This window comes from Chenopodium album, chromosome 6 (assembly GCF_948465745.1).
Source record: "Chenopodium album chromosome 6, dcCheAlbu1.1, whole genome shotgun sequence".
Taxonomy (NCBI): domain Eukaryota; kingdom Viridiplantae; phylum Streptophyta; class Magnoliopsida; order Caryophyllales; family Amaranthaceae; genus Chenopodium; species Chenopodium album.
The window spans coordinates 9,243,703-9,262,199 of NC_137839.1; the positions used below are offsets into that span (position 1 = coordinate 9,243,703).

At 31.4% G+C, this 18,497-nt stretch overlaps 2 protein-coding genes across 2 annotated transcripts; both read left to right on the forward strand.

The window, feature by feature from the left end:
• Positions 1-6,945: 6,945 nt before the first annotated feature.
• LOC145635819 (small ribosomal subunit protein uS3z-like) lies at positions 6,946-10,011 on the forward strand. Its single transcript, XM_081687181.1, has 5 exons — positions 6,946-7,210; positions 7,314-7,485; positions 9,224-9,278; positions 9,368-9,499; positions 9,598-10,011. The coding sequence occupies exons 1-5, from the start codon at positions 7,033-7,035 to the stop codon at positions 9,790-9,792; spliced, it is 732 nt and encodes a 243-aa protein (XP_081543307.1). The 5' UTR covers positions 6,946-7,032; the 3' UTR covers positions 9,793-10,011.
• Positions 10,012-13,811: 3,800 nt separating this feature from the next.
• LOC145634545 (replication protein A 70 kDa DNA-binding subunit A-like) lies at positions 13,812-17,879 on the forward strand. The gene is made up of 2 exons (XM_081685968.1): positions 13,812-14,341; positions 15,960-17,879. Exons 1-2 carry the CDS (start codon positions 14,082-14,084, stop codon positions 17,569-17,571), a joined length of 1,872 nt encoding a protein of 623 aa, XP_081542094.1. The 5' UTR covers positions 13,812-14,081; the 3' UTR covers positions 17,572-17,879.
• The last annotated feature ends 618 nt before the right edge of the window (positions 17,880-18,497 follow it).

Sequence of the window (18,497 nt, forward strand, 5' to 3'; positions counted from 1 at the left end):
TTAAGAGAAGCAAAGGTTGCTCAAAAGTAAAGAATTATTTACCATGTCCCTAAGATGGCATGTGAAGCAACCCTTACGACCAGAATCAGTTCCATTTCTTTAGCTCAAGTGATAGAACTTTTCAAGAGCTTTCCAACCATATCTCACGATAATTTTTCCGATTTTTCTATGATTTTTAATGATTTTTTTTTTTTAGTCCAAGCTATCAAAGAGATGAAATATGCACATTTTTCTCTTAATTGCTTTTTAAAATTGTAAGAAACTAATAATGGTGGTATAAAACCTATATTACACTACATTATATATATACTTCTTAACTTATGGAGTTATAATTAAAATGTCTTTAATCTTATTTCTAAAATGACTTTAGAAATAAGAGTTTTAACAAGCCTTAATTATAAATGTTATTTTAAGAATCTTTAATCTTATTTTAAGATGACTTTTGAAATAAATGATGTCTTAAGGACTTTTATTTTATTTTAAGATGACTTCAGAAATAATGTTTTAACAAACATTATTTTCTTTTATAATTTCGTGAACCTTTTTATTTCAAACCCTTTTGTGACACAAGAATGAATCACAACTTTTTTTTTTTTTTTTTTTATTTCTAATAATTAATGATAGTTAATATAAGGTTATGGCCTCATTTCTAAACTTGAGGTTAAGATTAATTATTTAGCTGTATAAGGTTGTAACAATTATCCATCTCCATAAAAATAAGCTTATATCCCATCATAATTACCCGATGGATTAATTGACAATCATATATGATTAAATAGTTTATTGTTCCCTTTTATTTGGAAGTAAGGCCTTGACAGGTGTCGTGTTTTATTTTGTCAATTCCATTAAGCCTAAACACATAACCTTAAAACCTTACAAAAATTACCCTTGAGTGATTTTAAACCCAAAGTGAGATTATATAGTGAACCCTTACAGTTTCACTCCAAAAAAATACCTTGACCCACTTAAAAGTCGTCAATCGGGACGCATTTGTTGAATGGTCTTGTTCAAAAGACTTTTTTTGTAATCACTAATCGGGGTGATTTTCCTCAACCAAGGTGGTTCATTTTACTTTTATGAGTGAATCCGTCAAAGATCACTAAAATCCCACTTACAAAAATGACGTTTAGGTCAACTACCCAAATTAAAAACCCAATGGAATTGGTTATTTAAAACATAGCACCTGTCCAAACTACGAAGGTTTTGATCCGTGAGTGAATTCAAAATCTCACTAAGATCGGTACGTAGTGCAACTTTGGTGCTCAAACCTACCTTATATTAATTATTTTTTTGTATGTGGTTTACATGTCTTAAAACTTGATTTTTAACAACGCAATAGTAAGAGCCCGTTCCTTGGAACGGAAGGGAAGACGAGTTCTAGACGTTCGATTCTCTTAACTTAAACCCCGAACCCTGTGCCTTATTTCTTTTTATGGAATTAGCAGTTGATTTTTTTATTAAGATTTATTTCTTAAAATTGACTATTTTAAAATTCGTCCTTATTCGGATAAAAATATGGTGGCGACTCTAAGTTTTTAATTATAAGTCTTATCAGACACCTAGGTGGAACCTTTATAGACAAATTTCTGTCCACTAAAAACCAGGTACCACAATTATACAATCAAGACAACTAAATGATTTTATTTCACAATCAAGACAATTAAAACCCAAATATCACTTAGGATACTTCTCAAAATCATAGATCGGTTACCTCTTTTTGAGGGGTTGCAAACTGTCAAGTGAAAACATTGACGGCGTCGGCAGCCGACGACCCTTCCTCCACCATGATGGACATGACATTCCCGTATGTGAAGTATTTTTTTTTAAAAGAAATGATGTAGTCATGTATCACAATGACTTTTTTTTTTTTTTTTTTAAATATAGATATCAATTGCTATTTTAATAGGGTAAATAAATATTGCTATTATAATAAGGTGAATAAGGTAAAAAAGGTTTGATGATGTGGCAGTAGATGATGTGGTAGTTTTGTTGGCTTGACTTGATTAGGGGGGAATTGACACATGACAGATTGTAACTCATTGTATTTGAGTTTTAATAATAATACTAGTATAGTTCCCGTGCAATTGCACGTTTTAAAAAGCTCTAAGTATCTACAAAATCAATTAAGGTTAGCTTAGTGCATAATAGTGAAATACTTAACATTAATTATTTCTTATTCATTACAATAAATTGTACCCAATTTTATCACAGTATCGTATATCGTAAATATAGTTCAATGTTGAGTTAATTTTTTTTTTTAAATCGATATAATTTTTTATGACCTTTATAAATTTCTAAATGATTTTTTTGTCTTCATTATAAATATAATTTCTGGATTATATACTTCTACAAAGTAAAAATTTTCAAATAATTAATAATGCGAATTTTATAAAATATTTATTTAAATAGTATATTTTACTATACTTAATTAGCCATATTCGTATCTTTTATTTTCCAAGCAATTGTATTGCATACCTATTTTGTGTCCATACCCGATCCCGTATCGATGTATTTGTAGTATTTCTTTTACCATGGGTACCTCTAGTATCATCGTACCCGTACCCGTAGCGAACACGCAATTTACACCAGTGTTTTTATGGGTACTAAATACACTGATATATAGTTTTATTATATTTTACAATAATTTTGTTAAAACTTTGATTTAAATTTGATGAATTTTTGAATGATTTTTTTTTGTGTTCTTAAAATGTACATCGTATAAAGGAATTTTTATCAAATACTATTGAAGAATTTATAAAATCTTTTTTTACAGAATATATTATACCATACTAAATTAGTTGTACCTGTATCCTCTATTTTTTACGCATCCGTATTACATACCCGCTTTGTGTTTGTACTCGATCCTGTACCTGTTCTAGTATAACATAGTATTTCATTTCTCAATTATGCATATAATGAAAATACTAATACAATTCTTTGTAAGGTAAGTATTTTCTCTTTGAATTTTTTTAGTATTGAATTGAGATTTAGATATGAATATGTTATTGATGTTTTTATCATGTTTTTTTCCTTTAATTTTGAAATATTACATTAGATAATTATCAACTTTTATTATTTTGTTAGAGACATTATATTAAAAAAATTGAAACAAAAATGTCAAAGGATTCACTTTTATTTTTTACAAGAAGAAAAAAGATTCACTTATTATGACTCGTATCAAAGTAGAATTACTTACATATTCTATGTATCAAATTTCACCCTAAATATTTTGTAAATTATAAAAAGTATTAAATATATTTAAAATTTTATATTATTTCATTATATATTTATATATAATCTTTGATTTTGTTAATATATTAAGGGGCGGAAAATTAAGCGTAGAAATTTTTAGTTGACTAATATTCTAATTATATTTTTAGTCATATATAGGGATGGCCTATATTTAATATACAATCAATAATATCTTTTACTAAAATGTAATATAACCTTGACTAAAATAAGTAGAATATAATTAGTTGATATATTTATGGGTAAAAAATTAACGGAAAATTTTTAATCACATAGTGATACATATCTAAGTGTAGCTTGAGTACTCTCGGTTTTAGTAGTTCGATACATAATAAATATCTATCTGATGAAAAGAACGGCACGTAGTTGTATAAAGATGACCACAAAAAATTGTTGAAAATAGAAGTAACACCAAAAATTTACTATTTTTTTTATGTAGTAATATTCTTTTATTTATAATCATTACATCATGGCCAAATAAATTTTGACAACTTCATACTTCAAATTATTTTAGTATACACGGAGTATATATTATTGGTTTAAATAAGATTATTATTATATTATATATGATTATATATTGTTGTCAAATATGATCGAAATTTAGTTAGGTGAAATTTATTTAGATAAATATTATTTCTTGATCCAAAAAATATATTCATAAGATTTTATAGGAAATAAAAAGATGTAAGATACATATACTATTAAAATTGCTTTATTAGAATTGTGAAAATGAGCGGGAAAAATTTCAATGAGATAGCGACATGTGTCAAGTTTGCTTCGAGTGCCCTCTGTTTTAGTATAGACTAGATTAGACTTGTGCGATGCACGGATTAAAAAAATTATTAGAATGAAATAAATTGTTTCTCTTTATTATTTACCCGTACATACCTATAAATTAGATCATAAAAAAACACATCATAAATTACTAAGTAACAAAATATAAAATTTGAAAGCTAATTTGATCTAATCAAACCATGTACATACAAATTTATATATCTAAGAGTTCGAAATACTAACTTAAATAAATTAGAGCGATGTAATAACAAAAAAAAAAAAAAAAAAAATTAAGCACCTTGGAAATACTGCGAAGCAATGGTAACATTTAACGACACATTAGTTCATTTTTGTATAACAACATACATAATTTTATTACAATACATGACTTCATAGCTAGGTTGTTTGCACAATCCTTAGTCTACACACACAAATAACAATAAAACCTTTAAAAAAATATCGTAGTTATTAAAAATGTTTTAGCTCGACATCAATTTTATTTATTCCAAACATAAAAGAAATATTTATTTGTTTATTGACACATTCAAAGATTAAAATAAAAAAAACAACCAATTTCTAAAAAAAAACCAAAAATATTTATGACATCATAAGTGCATTAGGCGGAATTTTTTTTATGAGAGAGCGACACGTATACAATTTGAGAAGAGGATGATGTTAGCAATTTTCTACTTTAGTAATTGTTAATAGATATAGATAGATATTGATGGTGATACATGACACTACCATGTTGTTCTTATGTATTTTAATTATTTATAATTATAGATTATAGATAGATTGTAGATTTGATTGCTAAATTTTAAGTTATCTACAATACTTCTATAACACTTGGCACAGTTACAAAAAAGTAGAATCCATAGACCTTCTTGTCTTGTCAAAAAGGTCTATGGATTCTACATTTTTGTAAATGTGCCAAGAAGTAGAATCCATAGACCTTGAAAATGGTAATAATATAAAAAAATAACTTAATAAGATAAAAAGAATAAATTAAACGAATAAGTCTAGCTTAGTGAAAAAAGTTTCAATTCTATATTTCTTTTGGGGAAAAAGGATTCAATTTAATAATATCTATTGATTAATTTCAAGTTTATCATCGTTATTGGTAAAGTGCTTTTTTTGTCAATGTAAGTAATTAATTTATATTTCATATTTACTAACCTTATTCATAAAAGTATTTAGACATATTGAATTTCTTCTTGAAATTTCGTGTGTAATGTGTTTAATCGTTTATTTTGTATTAATTTTGGATTTATTTATATCTTTTCTTTTTTAAAAAGTAAAATCGCACGAGATCGCGTGCACATAGTACTAGTATAAAGTGAAAAAACATACTTCATCTGTTTCATGTTAGATGACACATTTCATTATGCACATTTGCCAATGTATACTTTCTAATGCAAATATTCTTGATTACATATTAGCAAAAATTATAAAAAATTTGATATTTAAAAAATTAATGTTGAGACGAATCTAATAAGGACATGTTATCTTTAGCTTAATTTCATTTCAGTTCAGTTCCCAATTTCTTTCTTTCATAAACTATTCATTTTAGCTCTATTAAATTCAGTTCAGTTCAGTTCAGCTTCAATTAGTTCAATTCAGCTCAGTTCATTAAATCAGAACATGCCCTAAGACCTAAAATGAATACACTTTTTCTCACACATGAAATAACATGGTTCAATTGAACTCAAGATGTGTTGTCATTGGGCATGGGGAGGGAGAGGATATAGTAGTTTGAAGAAAGCTCTTAGTCATTTTGATAAGATTGGACAAAAATTGATTTATTAATTTTATTTTGTAAAAAGTTATAATGGGTCACATTTTTTTGGTGTTTAAATTGTTTCATCCTTTAGGTTAATTCGGGGATCGGTCTAGGTGGTTAGATTTTAGTCTCCTTCCAATTGTTGTTGCGGGGAATCGAACACGGGTTCTTCATATCGAGTGCAGTCCCAATCACCACTATACCAACAACCAATTGGTATAATTGGTGAATGGGTCACATTTTTTATACAATCTACTCCTTCTGTCCCTTTTTTATTGCTCTATTGGACTTTTCACGGTCTTCGAGACACGTGTTAAAATGTGTATATCTCAAGATCTATAAGTGTAAATATTATAAAACCTTGATATTAATAAAATATATAATTCGACGAATCCAAAAAGATCCCACTTGACTATATTATCTCTTATACATTAATGGGAATTTGCGGTCAAAGTTATTAAAAGTTGACTCAAAAATTAGATATAAGGCAAAAAAATAGGGACAGAGGGAGTATAATTAATACTAAAATAACAACCGCTGACATCATCCTTTGTTTTTAAATCGTACATGTGTCAGCTTCTCCTTAAATTTTTCCCCGCATAATTTTTTTTTCCTCTTCCAATTTTCTTTATTTATTCTATATTTTTAATTTTTTTTTTTTTGGAAAAGCTAAATATTAAAATACTTTTATCTTAAGTTACATATAGCTAATCTTAAGGAAAACAAATATTAACCATGTATATATGTGATTATTTCGTCTAATTACAAATTCTGATCCATTGACTTTTGTTGTAGACATGTTTTTTTTTTTTCATTATACAGAGTACTATTTTAATTTTTGTAGTTTGGTGTTGATTAATACAAAGATTTTACATATATTGAATGATAATATGACTTGAAAATGCACGTATACAATTATAAATTCTTTTTAATATATTCGTACATCGCACGGGAGCTGATCTAGTGCATTAATAATTGTCAACCCAAAAGATATAAATAAAAACCTAAAAAAAAAAAGCCCAATCTCCTTCAAACCCAAACCCATAACCTCAGAAAGTCCAAAACCACAAGATCCCTTCATCAACCTCATAAAATACCCCTCACTTCATCTCTGTCATCCAAAATTAGGGTTTTAGATTTCTAGGGTTAGCCTCTTCATTTCCGCCTCTTTATCTCTCACTTACTCTCTCTCTCTCTCTCTTTCTCTCTCCTCGGAGATCTCTGCAATCATGGCGACTCAGATGAGCAAGAAGCGAAAGTTTGTCGCTGATGGTGTCTTCTACGCTGAACTCAACGAAGTTTTCACTCGCGAGCTTGCTGAAGATGGTTACTCTGGTGTTGAAGTTAGGGTTACTCCTATGCGAACTGAGATCATCATTAGGGCTACTCGTACCCAAAATGTTCTCGGTAATTTCCCCCCTTTTATTCTGTTTTTGATTTGATTTGGTTCAATTTTTCTGGGTTTTTTCCGATTTTGATTTTGGGTTTGTGATTGTTTGGATTGGATTAGGTGAGAAGGGGAGAAGGATTAGGGAGCTGACCTCGATTGTGCAGAAGAGGTTTAAGTTTCCAGAAAACACTGTTGAATTGTATGCTGAGAAGGTTAACAACAGGGGTCTTTGCGCTATTGCTCAGTGCGAGTCTCTTCGTTACAAGCTTCTTGGAGGTCTTGCTGTTAGAAGGTATATACATTGTTAAACCTTTTTTTTTACATTGGATTTTGGTTTTGATTCGTTAAATTTATCGTCTAAATTACAAAGCTTTGAACTTTAGTGTTTGTTGTCGTGTTTATTAATAATGTATTGATTGATTTTTTATTTGCGAAATGAGTAATTATAAAATTTGATTTATACTGAGATCATTCAATATGTACTCATGAAATGGAATTTGTTCCGTCTTAATTTTCCCTGACTTCAAATTGTTGTATTGAAGTAATGTATTGAATTTATTTGTTACTGGGTTGATTAGCATATTTGCTAGAAATATGTATTAATGACTGTTATTGTCAGAATTACGTAATAAATTTGCCCGGGTTGTCTGCATTTGTTTGCAATGTGCATTTTTTAGACGTGTATCTGACATTAATTCTATACATGAACTGATTCATCGGATGGTAAGATACTTTGTGTGATATTTGCATTGGTTATACTGTATTTGTTCTTGTGGTTCGTTTGTCCAAATATAATATCGTAAACGGCAAATGCTGTCATCCATAAAGCAGTTTGGTCCTTCTGTATCTATTCTGTGTCGGAAGGTGACTAGATTAAATCCATCCTCAATGCTATTATTCTCGTGAGATAATTTGATTATTCACGTAAAACTTGCTAGAGGGCACATCTATAAAGCCCTTAATCACCCTGGTTTTATACTTAAATGTTGTATGAATAATTATTTATTCCACCTTTGTGAGTTATTTTTTGTTTTATTTTATTGATTTGTTGTTGAGATAGATGGATTTCTAATGTCCGTAATCTGTATAGAGACATTAGATATAATATCGTAAAAGTCAAATGCTGTCATCCATAAAGCAGATTGGTCCTTCTGTACCTATTCTGTGTCGGAAGGTGACTAGATTGTATCCATCCTCAATGCTATTATTCTCGTGAGATAATTTGATTATTCACGTAAAACCTGCTAGAGGGCACATCTATAAAGCCCTTAATCACCCTGGTTTTATACTTAAATGTTGTATGAATAATTATTTATTCCACCATTGTGAGCTATTTTTTGTTTTATTTTATTGATTTGTTGTTGAGATAGATGGATTTCTAATGTCTGTATAGAGATCATTTAGTATAATTAGTGTTTATACCCTCCACTAAAGGAAGGAAAAATAAAGGACGGGAATCAATAGAAAGTATCTTAGAAGAACGATGTTTTGGCTCAGTATTCATATTTCAATTTTGTGATAGACTATTGTTGTTATTGCTTGTTTATCTTGTTTCTGTACAGGGCAATGTGCTTATAAACTTTTGGCTATGTGCATCTAAAATATGTTAACTTTCATGTTTGAAATTGGTTGAATGTGTAGACGATGACGTTTTCATCTAATGTCATCTACAAAGCTAATTGGTCTTTCTGTACCAATCTTGTGTCGGAAGTTGACTATATTGAATTTCCTCTCTTTCATTCTCCTACTGAGATATGTTAGTTTTCATGTAGCACTGTTAGTGAGGGCACAAGAATACAAGATATGGTTATTATTTCCTTGGTTTTTTTTCTTTTTGATTTATTTATTCTTTGGAAGTGGTGGTGTTGTTTGGTTGTTAATATCTGTTAAACAAATTTGCTGTCACTATGCCCTCCATGAAACAAAACCTCACCGTATGAGTAATTCTCTCAGTTAATATGCAACAATTTCTGGTTACTCTGTTTTTTCCTCATTCTAATATTTCTGGTGGTGTATGCTTATTTCTTCAGGGCCTGTTATGGTGTTTTGAGGTTTGTCATGGAAAGTGGTGCCAAGGGTTGTGAGGTTTGTTGATAATCTCCTAATTATACCTTTTACCCTATATAGTTTGCAATTGACTGTTTCTTGTAATTTAACTTATGCTGTTTGAACAGGTCATTGTTAGTGGTAAATTGAGGGCACAGCGTGCTAAGTCCATGAAGTTCAAGGATGGATATATGATTTCCTCAGGTCAACCAGTTGTTGAGTACATTGACTCAGCTATCCGACACGTGCTCCTTAGACAGGTAATCTTTAGTGGGCAAGATATAAATTTTGTGTTGGATTATCTTCCATATTTGGTTCTTTGTTAGTGTCTAATTTGGTTTGTATTGTGCTAATACAGGGAGTGCTCGGAATTAAGGTCAAGATTATGCTTGACTGGGACCCCAAGGGAAAGATTGGACCTCAAAAGCCAATCCCTGATGTTGTTGTTATCCTCCCACCAAAGGAAGATGAGGTCTACGCTAGGGTTCCAGTTTTGGCGCCAGAAGTTGATCTTGTAGATTCCAGTGGTCCAGTACCTGTTGCCGTTGCATAAGCTTCACTAGGCTAGTTTACAGACTCTTTTTCTCTTTTTTTTGGGCTGGTATGTTACTGAGTTACCAGAATTCATACAATATGATGACTTGTTTGAGTCGCCAGTGGTGTTTCTGCAATGTCTTTGTTATGTGCTATTGAAAAGTTTTGTAGTTTCTATGAGATTGACCGTAAGTATTTTGACATATTTTGATTTCAGTAAACCAAAATTCTTGGAATATGTTGCATTTATTGTCATTTTGTTTTGGTTATAGCCTTATTGGTATTATTATTGTACCTTTTAACTTTTGTGTTGGATTTTTTTTTTTTTAAAAAAAAAAAAAAAAAACTTTGGGATCTGAGGGTAGTATTGATTCTCTTCTGTTTGGTCTTGTTACTCCATAAGCTCATTGCTTGATGTTCTTCTGCAAAACCCCTGAACGATACGATATGTGCCTTGGCATACCTTAAAGTTTAGTATAAATCTAGTATCTACAATGTGAGTGTGAATATAGATTGATTTTCCAGGTTGTGGGATATGCGAATAAATTTTTAAATTATATTTCAAGGTTTGAATTTGCTATGAAATTATACTAGATGATTGATATAAGAATGCCTTCTCAAAATTGATTGAATTTGGTAAATAAAGTCGAAATTTATATTATCCTGTATTGGACTAAATCCTTGAACTTGCTAACAAGGATCGTGGGTATTTTGTAAACTACATTGCGTTATGGGGCAACTCATTTAGCTATAAACATTGGCAGATAACCCCAAACCACTGCCCTGAATATGCTTTTTTTTTTTTTTAGGTGGTTTTCCACCCGAGTTACCCTTAGAGGCTTCAGTCCTTTACAAATTGCGATCCTCCTTACCAAGTGTAGTCCCAATCGTCGTTGCACCAACAACCATTTGATATAATTCTTAGTTTATGCATGAGTAGACTGTATAGAATATTCATGATTCAATATTTATGATGTCTATCCAATCTTTGCAGTTTGGTTGCTATAGAGTATTGAAGTTTAAGCTCATGATCAAGTTCTAAAATTATACCACCCCGATTTATTTCTATTCAAAATTAACCGTACAGTTTCGTATACTTCTATCTCGAAAGAGACTTTAATATTGGAAGTTGGGAAAAACGATAATTTGATTGTGTTGTTCATGACTAAAATGTCCTATGAGATCTTTTTCTTTTGTTCATGGTTCTTACAAGTTACAAGTAGTCATTTTTCAGTTGGAGCATTTTCTAAACTTCAAACATTTGATCAAAATAAAAATTTAAAAAAGTACAAATAATGACTTACTAAAGATAAACTGACATAGCAAGATTTGCTAATAGTTAAATTTATACTCCGTAAATAACTAAGTTATAATTTATATTGTCTTCATATCAAGAGTTGTCAAAAGCTAAACCGACTCGAAAATTTCACCCGAATCCAATCATGACCTGACCTATTTGAACCCGAGAAATTGGTGACCCAAACCCTATATGAATCAACCTGAAATCAACCCCATACCCGAGTTAACCTAAGGATTCGTGACCCGAATTCGAACATGACCCGATCTGAGATGACCCGACCCGAACACAACACTAAATAATAACAAAAATGGCAGAATCACACTAAAAATAATCAACATGTGTCGTTCTTGGAAGTATTGTTGAAATAATGAAATATCTATAATTAATTATAGATTATTGATTGATTAAAATTCTGATCATAAATTATTCAAGGAAATAAAAAAAATATCATTTGTTGGTTTGATACTTGCATCATTGATTTGGCGGAAGCCGATTTGCTTTGATTTTATAAGATCTCTAACGTTTCTTCAAAAAAAAAAAAAAAAAGATTTGCATTTTATTGTTTATATAATAAAAAAAAATGAAGAAAAAAAAATATATTTATGTCTTTCTTACAAAAAAAAACCGTATGTCACAAATTATGTTAAGAATATTTGGGAAAGATACATTATTAAATCTTCTCTTATATTCTATATATAAAGTAATTATTATCATTATATATATGTGAAATATTTGTTTCTTAAATAGATTTTTTTACAAAAAAATAAAGTAAAAAATTAAGGACACACCAAAAAATGGCACGTGTCATTGCCGGTGACCTGGTGTGTCTTTTAGTATATAGTTATTGATTGATTGATTGATTATTGATGATTGTATTGCTTATTATTTTTTTTAAACAAATCAATTCATTAAAAGATTTAAAGGTGAATAGTTAAAAATCTAAAATTTTATAAAATGTTAACTATATTAATCCCATATAGTTACATGAAGCTATATTTTTAAAAAAATAATTGAAAAGGTAAATGATTCTTAAGTCTTCCCATTTTAGGAAAAGACCAATAGAAATCTAGACATCCCCCTATCTCTAATTCTCAAGGAAAGACTAATTGATCAAAGGAAAACAAATCTGTAGTTTGTACCTAAACTAAATACTAAGCTTCTAAAAGAAGCTACTACTAAAACAAAAACTTTCTAGTGTAATGAAATTAAGAAGTCATCTGAACTTATTAGAGCTGAATTGAACTGAATTGAATATTTTATGAGAGAATAAAATTAAGAAGTGCACCGAAATGAATTGAACTGAACTTATTGAAGCTGAATTGAATTGAATTGAACTGAACTGAAAATAAACTGAAGAGAACATGCCGGTAGAGTTACAATCAATCACCAAAACAAGAGCCCAATTTGAAGGGGAAAAAATTGAATACAAACAAGAAATGGGATGAATAGTCAATACAAAAAATCCAAAGTAAATTAGACATCTAACAAAGTTATTAAAAAAAAAAAATGTATATATTTTTTATTGAAATTATGCAAATATTTGTATAGTAATTGAATAGAGGGCCATGTATATTTAATATTTGTTAAAACATAAACAAACATTAACTACTTTGGAATATCTATTTTGATTAAGTTGCTTTTCATTCAATAGAATTTTGAAATAATTTGTATTAAACAGAAAGGCATATACTAAGGACTATCTCCGTCCCCGAAAGAACGACCCATTTGGCCTAATTTTAGTCCCAAAAAGAATGACCCATTTGCATTAAAAAACCCACCAATTTGCAACAATATTTGTGCAAAATTAGCTTCCCCATATAATAATTTGATTTTTCATGTAATTTTATTACTCTCTCTCTATTTTTGTACAAATCCCATATAAATTTATCTTTTTAATATACTTTTACTTCTTTTTATTTAACTTTCTTAATACCCGCGTAATCAACCCAAATGGGTCGTTCTTTCGGGGACGGAGGGAGTATATAGTTATTCTCATACATCTAAAGTAAAATTATTTTGTAGATGTCAATGTCCTAAAAGTAGAGAATGAATGAGATTTGTTGCTGATGAGAATTGAACCTTACACTTTAAGGATGCAAGGTGACCTTGTGTCATTTGTCTATTTAGGGGTGTCCATTCGGTTTCGGTTTGGATTTAGCCCAAATCCAATTCTATCCGAAATAAATTTTGGTTTTTAATTTTCAGATCCAATCCGATCCGAATTCCTTACAAAATCCAATCCGAATTATAATTCGGTTATTTGGATCTAATTCGAAAATCCGAATTAGAATACATTGCTATTTTTTTTTGGGTCTAATGCGATTATCAAAATAAAATTCAATTCTTGAAAGTATAGTAGTACATGATTTATACAAGTAGTGAAACATACAGTACGAGTATTTTTTTTTTTTTTTTTTTTTTTTGTTTGTAAAATAACGCTTTCATAATTTGATTATTCTGATTTTTTGGATTCGAATAACGTCAATCCAATCCGATCCGAAAATAAGAATTTTCAAAAAAATTCAATCCAATCCAATTTAATCCGATTTAAAATTTAGATCCGATTTGAATTGATACTCAATTTAATTTGGATTAAATTGCGGTTTTTATCCGAATAATGGACACCCCTAAGCCTATTGCACCAAGAGGTCTCCCTCAATTAAATTGCCCTAAAAGAGTAGAATAGAACAGTCCTTCACTCCTTCATAAGTTCACGGATTACGTGCCTACGTCTTTAATTTAAAAACTTCCAATACAAGAATCTTTGCTTTTCAGTTCTTCCTCCTATTTTTCAACATTCACCCGCCATTTCAAAACCCTAACCTCTATCCACCATTAACGTTCATTCATCCTTCTTCAATTCTCCCAAATTTTCCAGAAATCTCAATTCACCTTCATAATTATCAGAAAAATACTTTTTTATCTCCAACAATTCCTCTTTTTCTTCATCCGAAAATCTGTACAACATTATCAAAAATTAAATCAAATCAAATCAAAGCGTCGAAAAAATGCCGATTAATCTGACGAAAAATTCTCTTTCAGCAATAATGGATGGCGATATCAACTCCAAACCACTGGTTCAGGTATTGGACATCAAGCTGATTAATTCTAACCAGGAACGATACCGTATTCTCTTATCCGACGCCGTTTCGACTCAGCAGGCGATGATTGCGACTCAGCTTAACGGCCGTGTTAAGTCTGGTGAAGTTCGTAAAGGTTCCGTCATTCAATTGATTGAGTACATTTGTAGCGCCGTTCAAAATCGCAAGTATGTTTTTGATTAATTTTCTCAGAAATTTTAATGGCGTTATATTTCAATTGTTATTAGTAGTAATTTTGTGAATATGATGTGATTATGCATAATTTGATGTTATTTTGGTATATTTTACTGAAAATGGCGCTTTAGTTGTAATTTTGGTTAGCATTGAGGTATTCAATAGCTTGCAAAGAGGTATAGTTCTGGAATTTGTGTTTTATGATGTTAACTTTTGGAGATTTGGAGCTGAAGAATTTTGGTAAGTGATTATTGTTTTAACCGGATTGTTGGAGAAGAGTGAAGTAACTGTTTGTCGATTTGGAGAGGTAATGAGATACGAGGTAATAAGGTTGAAGGTGTTGCTTGTGATACATTGGTGATATTGAGTCGGAGTTGTGGTCGGATAAATGTGTTTTGATTGGTGTCTTTCTGTCCTAAAGAACGAGAGAAAACGAGAGAGGGAGATGGAGATGGAGGGGAAGAGTGTGTTTCTGTTTTTTGTATATGCATATGATTTCTATAATCATTGTGTAATCTTGATGGTGTTGATATAAGTGTGCAAAATGCTTGCGGAGGAGAATAACACAGGTCAATAAGTTATGCTAATGATGTGACGTTTTGCATCCTGTAGGAGATAATTTGTTGTGTAATTATTCGGTTATTCCTCTGTAGTGTCATAGAGAATGTCAGTTTCGGTTTTGGAATTGAAAGTTAAGGCAATGCATATTGCATAAGCTTCGTAAGTATCCTTGGGCATTTCATTAAGCAGTTATGGAGTTCTATTGGTAGAGCTTGTGTATGTAGTTGAATCAGAGTAATTTTAGTAATTCACAATTTCACACATCCTGTTAATATTGCACAAAATTTCTGATACTTTTAAGCAGACCTAACGAAATTGGTGGCATTCTTTTCATTGCTGTTGGCTTATGTAGTGATTTTATCAGAAGAACATGAGTGATAGAAGTTTGAACACTTTACGGCATCCTTGACAAGTTGACAATTTAATTCACTGTGATTTACAATACTTGGGCATGCTTCATGTTGTCTGAGATTTCTGATACTTTTAGGCAGACCCAAATAAAATAGTGGCGTTCTTTTTATTGCTGTTGGCTTATCTAGTGATTTAATCAGAAGAACATGAGTAGTAATTGAACTTTACTGGCGTCCTTGACAATTTAATTCATTGTGATTTACAATACGGCCCTGTTTGGTTTGATGTAAAAGGTTTTCATGGAAAATGACTTTTCCATTTTTTTTCCATTTTCCTTTGTTTGGTTTCTTAAGGGGTGGAAAACAATTTTTCCAAGGGCGGAAAATTCATCCTTAATGATGGAAAACATTTTCCTTCCCAAAACAAGGGAAGCCACATTTTCCTCTCTCTCCCTTACCTCCTTTTTTACTTCCCTCTCATTCATCCTTACATTTTCACTCTTATTTTTTATTTTTTTTTGGACATTTCTTGTATGCAACCAAACAAAGGAAAACTAATTTGCAATTGTGTTTTTCCTTGAAAATATGTTTTCCATGAAAACTAATTTTCCATTGAAAATGTTTTACATTAAACCAAACGGGGCCTACGTGTGCATGCTTCTTGTTGGGTAAGAACTTATAAGGGCCATATTTTCTGCAGGATTATTGTCGTATTGAACATGGAAACTATTATTCCTGATTGTGATATAATAGGGAACCCAGTGATGCCCTCTGGAGCTGATTCTTCTGTTGGAAATGCATTGCCTAATAATAATGTTGCTAATCCTGTCAGAGGAAGCAATACAAACGTGGCCACACTAAGTAACAATAACAATGCACAAAACTTCCGACCGACTATTCAGCCTGCATACCAGCCACCCCCTAATTATAAAAATCATGGCCCTGTTGTGAAGAATGAGGCACCAGCACGTATACTACCAATTGCTGCATTAAATCCTTATCAAGGGCGTTGGGCTATTAAAGCAAGAGTCACAGCTAAAGGAGATCTTCGCCGTTATAACAATGCTAAAGGTGATGGGAAGGTGTTTTCCTTTGATCTCCTTGATTCAGACGGCAGTGAGATTCGTGTTACATGCTTTAATGCAGTTGTTGACCGCTTTTATGATGTTATTGAGGTTGGGAAGGTTTATATGATCTCAAAGGGTACCTTAAAACCTGCACAAAAGAACTTCAATCATCTGAAGAATGAGTGGGAGATTTTTCTGGAAGCAACTTCTACTGTTGATCTTTGCCCAGATGAAGATGTTTCCATACCCAAACAACAGTTTAACTTCCGACCTATTAGCGAAATTGAGGGTGCAGAAAACAATTCCATTTTAGACATTATTGGTGTTGTGATATCTGTTAATCCTTCAGTCCCCATTATGAGGAAGAATGGGATGGAAACACAGAGAAGAAATTTAAATTTGAAAGACATGTCAGGCAGAAGCGTTGAGCTAACCCTATGGGGAGACTTCTGCAACCGAGAAGGTCAGGAGCTGCAAGAATTGGTTGATTCTGGGTACTTTCCCGTCTTAGCTGTGAAGGCTGCAAAGGTCAATGACTTCAGCGGAAAATCTGTTGGTACAATTTCTTCAACCCAGCTTTTTATTAACCCCGATATTCCTGAAGCTCAGCGTTTGAATGAGTGGTTTCATCGAGGGGGAAAGGATTGTGCTGCCCACTCTATCTCTAGAGATGTTATGCCTCTTGGAGGAAAGAATGAGGTTCGCAAAACCATTTTACAGATCAAGGATGAGGGTCTTGGAAGGTCAGAAAAGCCGGACTGGGTTACAGTTAAGGCAACATTATCATTTATAAAAACAGATAACTTTTGTTACACAGCCTGTCCATTGATGATTGGTGATAGACAGTGCAGTAAGAAAGTCACAAAGTCGGGAAACACAAGATGGGTATGTGATCGATGCAATCAAGAATTTGAGGAGTGTGATTATCGCTATTTGCTACAAGCACAAATACAGGATCATTCAGGCGTGACCTGGGTAACTGCTTTTCAAGAAGCAGGGGAAGAAATCTTAGGCTGCTCTGCTAAAGAGCTGTACACTTTAAAATCCGAAGAGCAAGATGAAATGTTTGCTGAGGCTATTCGCAGTAAGATCTTTGCTCCATTCCTTTTCAAGCTTAAGATAAAAGAGGAAACTTTTGGTGAAGAGCAGAGAGTAAAAACAACAGTAATTAGAGCTGATAGAGTGGACTTGGCAGCTGAAAGCAGGTTTTTGATTGATATGATCATGAAGCAACGCAGACGATGAATATCAAGTTGTTAAAGAGTTCTGAATTTAATCTCTAGTGAAAAGTGAGACAATTTGCTACTGCTGATTCGATTCTGTTAGGTATTTTGTAGATGTTATATAAGCGGATTAAACTTGCCAGCATCTAGTTGTAAGAAACAGGTGCACTAGTGTAATAGAGAAGATCTACTTTAAATTTGTGCTGGTTAATTGTGGATATAGTGAGAATATGACTACAGACATTTATATGTATGCTTGTAGATGTTTGGTACAACATTTTTATTCCCCTTGTACCCTCTCTTTACTCATTTATCAAAGCAAAAATGAATTGGATCATCGTGATTCCTACCCGATTCACTGCAGACAGAAAATTTCTATTTAGTTTAATGTTGCTTTCCTTGCTGAAATGATTTGTTTGTGTTAGTCTGCTGACAGAAAATTTCTATTTAGCATAATTGCTGATATGATTTGTTTGTGTTAGTCTGTTGATATGATATGTTTCGCTATCTGTACTACAGCAAGTATATTTCTATTGGGTATATTACAAACTTTTTATTTATTCCTGATCTTACCCCTTCTTTTTCTACGACATGGTATCCTGGGATTATCCGTGTGAATGGCCAGTCTAAGCTTAGCAATCAAATCAAGATTCCGTGTGTTCAGACTGTGCTCTCTTGCTGTGGCCAAAGCTTTGGCTTGACATAGTAATTCTTTCTTCATAAATACATGGATGATTTCAGGAAATTTTGTCATAATAACAGATGGTCAAATTTCCTTTTAAACTTCAAATTCTGTCAAGTAAATCTCAAGCAGTAATACAAACTACGAAGTACAAACCAAGGAGCTGAGCCATTATAAGCTCGGCCTGGACTTCAAAGCTAATCAAGCTGTCTCAAGCATAGTAAACTGAGGAGGAAATGCAGAAAATACATAGAGGCTAAAACCTC

Bases quoted from the DNA above. Each gene is read 5' to 3' on its own strand.
- LOC145635819 (XM_081687181.1), top strand. From the start codon at position 7,033: ATGGCGACTCAGATGAGCAAGAAGCGAAAGTTTGTCGCTGATGGTGTC. The intron at 7,211-7,313 runs GTAATTTCCCCC...GGATTGGATTAG, and splicing joins TCGTACCCAAAATGTTCTCG to GTGAGAAGGGGAGAAGGATT. The intron at 7,486-9,223 runs GTATATACATTG...TTATTTCTTCAG, and splicing joins GGAGGTCTTGCTGTTAGAAG to GGCCTGTTATGGTGTTTTGA.
- LOC145634545 (XM_081685968.1), top strand. From the start codon at position 14,082: ATGCCGATTAATCTGACGAAAAATTCTCTTTCAGCAATAATGGATGGC. The intron at 14,342-15,959 runs GTATGTTTTTGA...TATTTTCTGCAG, and splicing joins AGCGCCGTTCAAAATCGCAA to GATTATTGTCGTATTGAACA.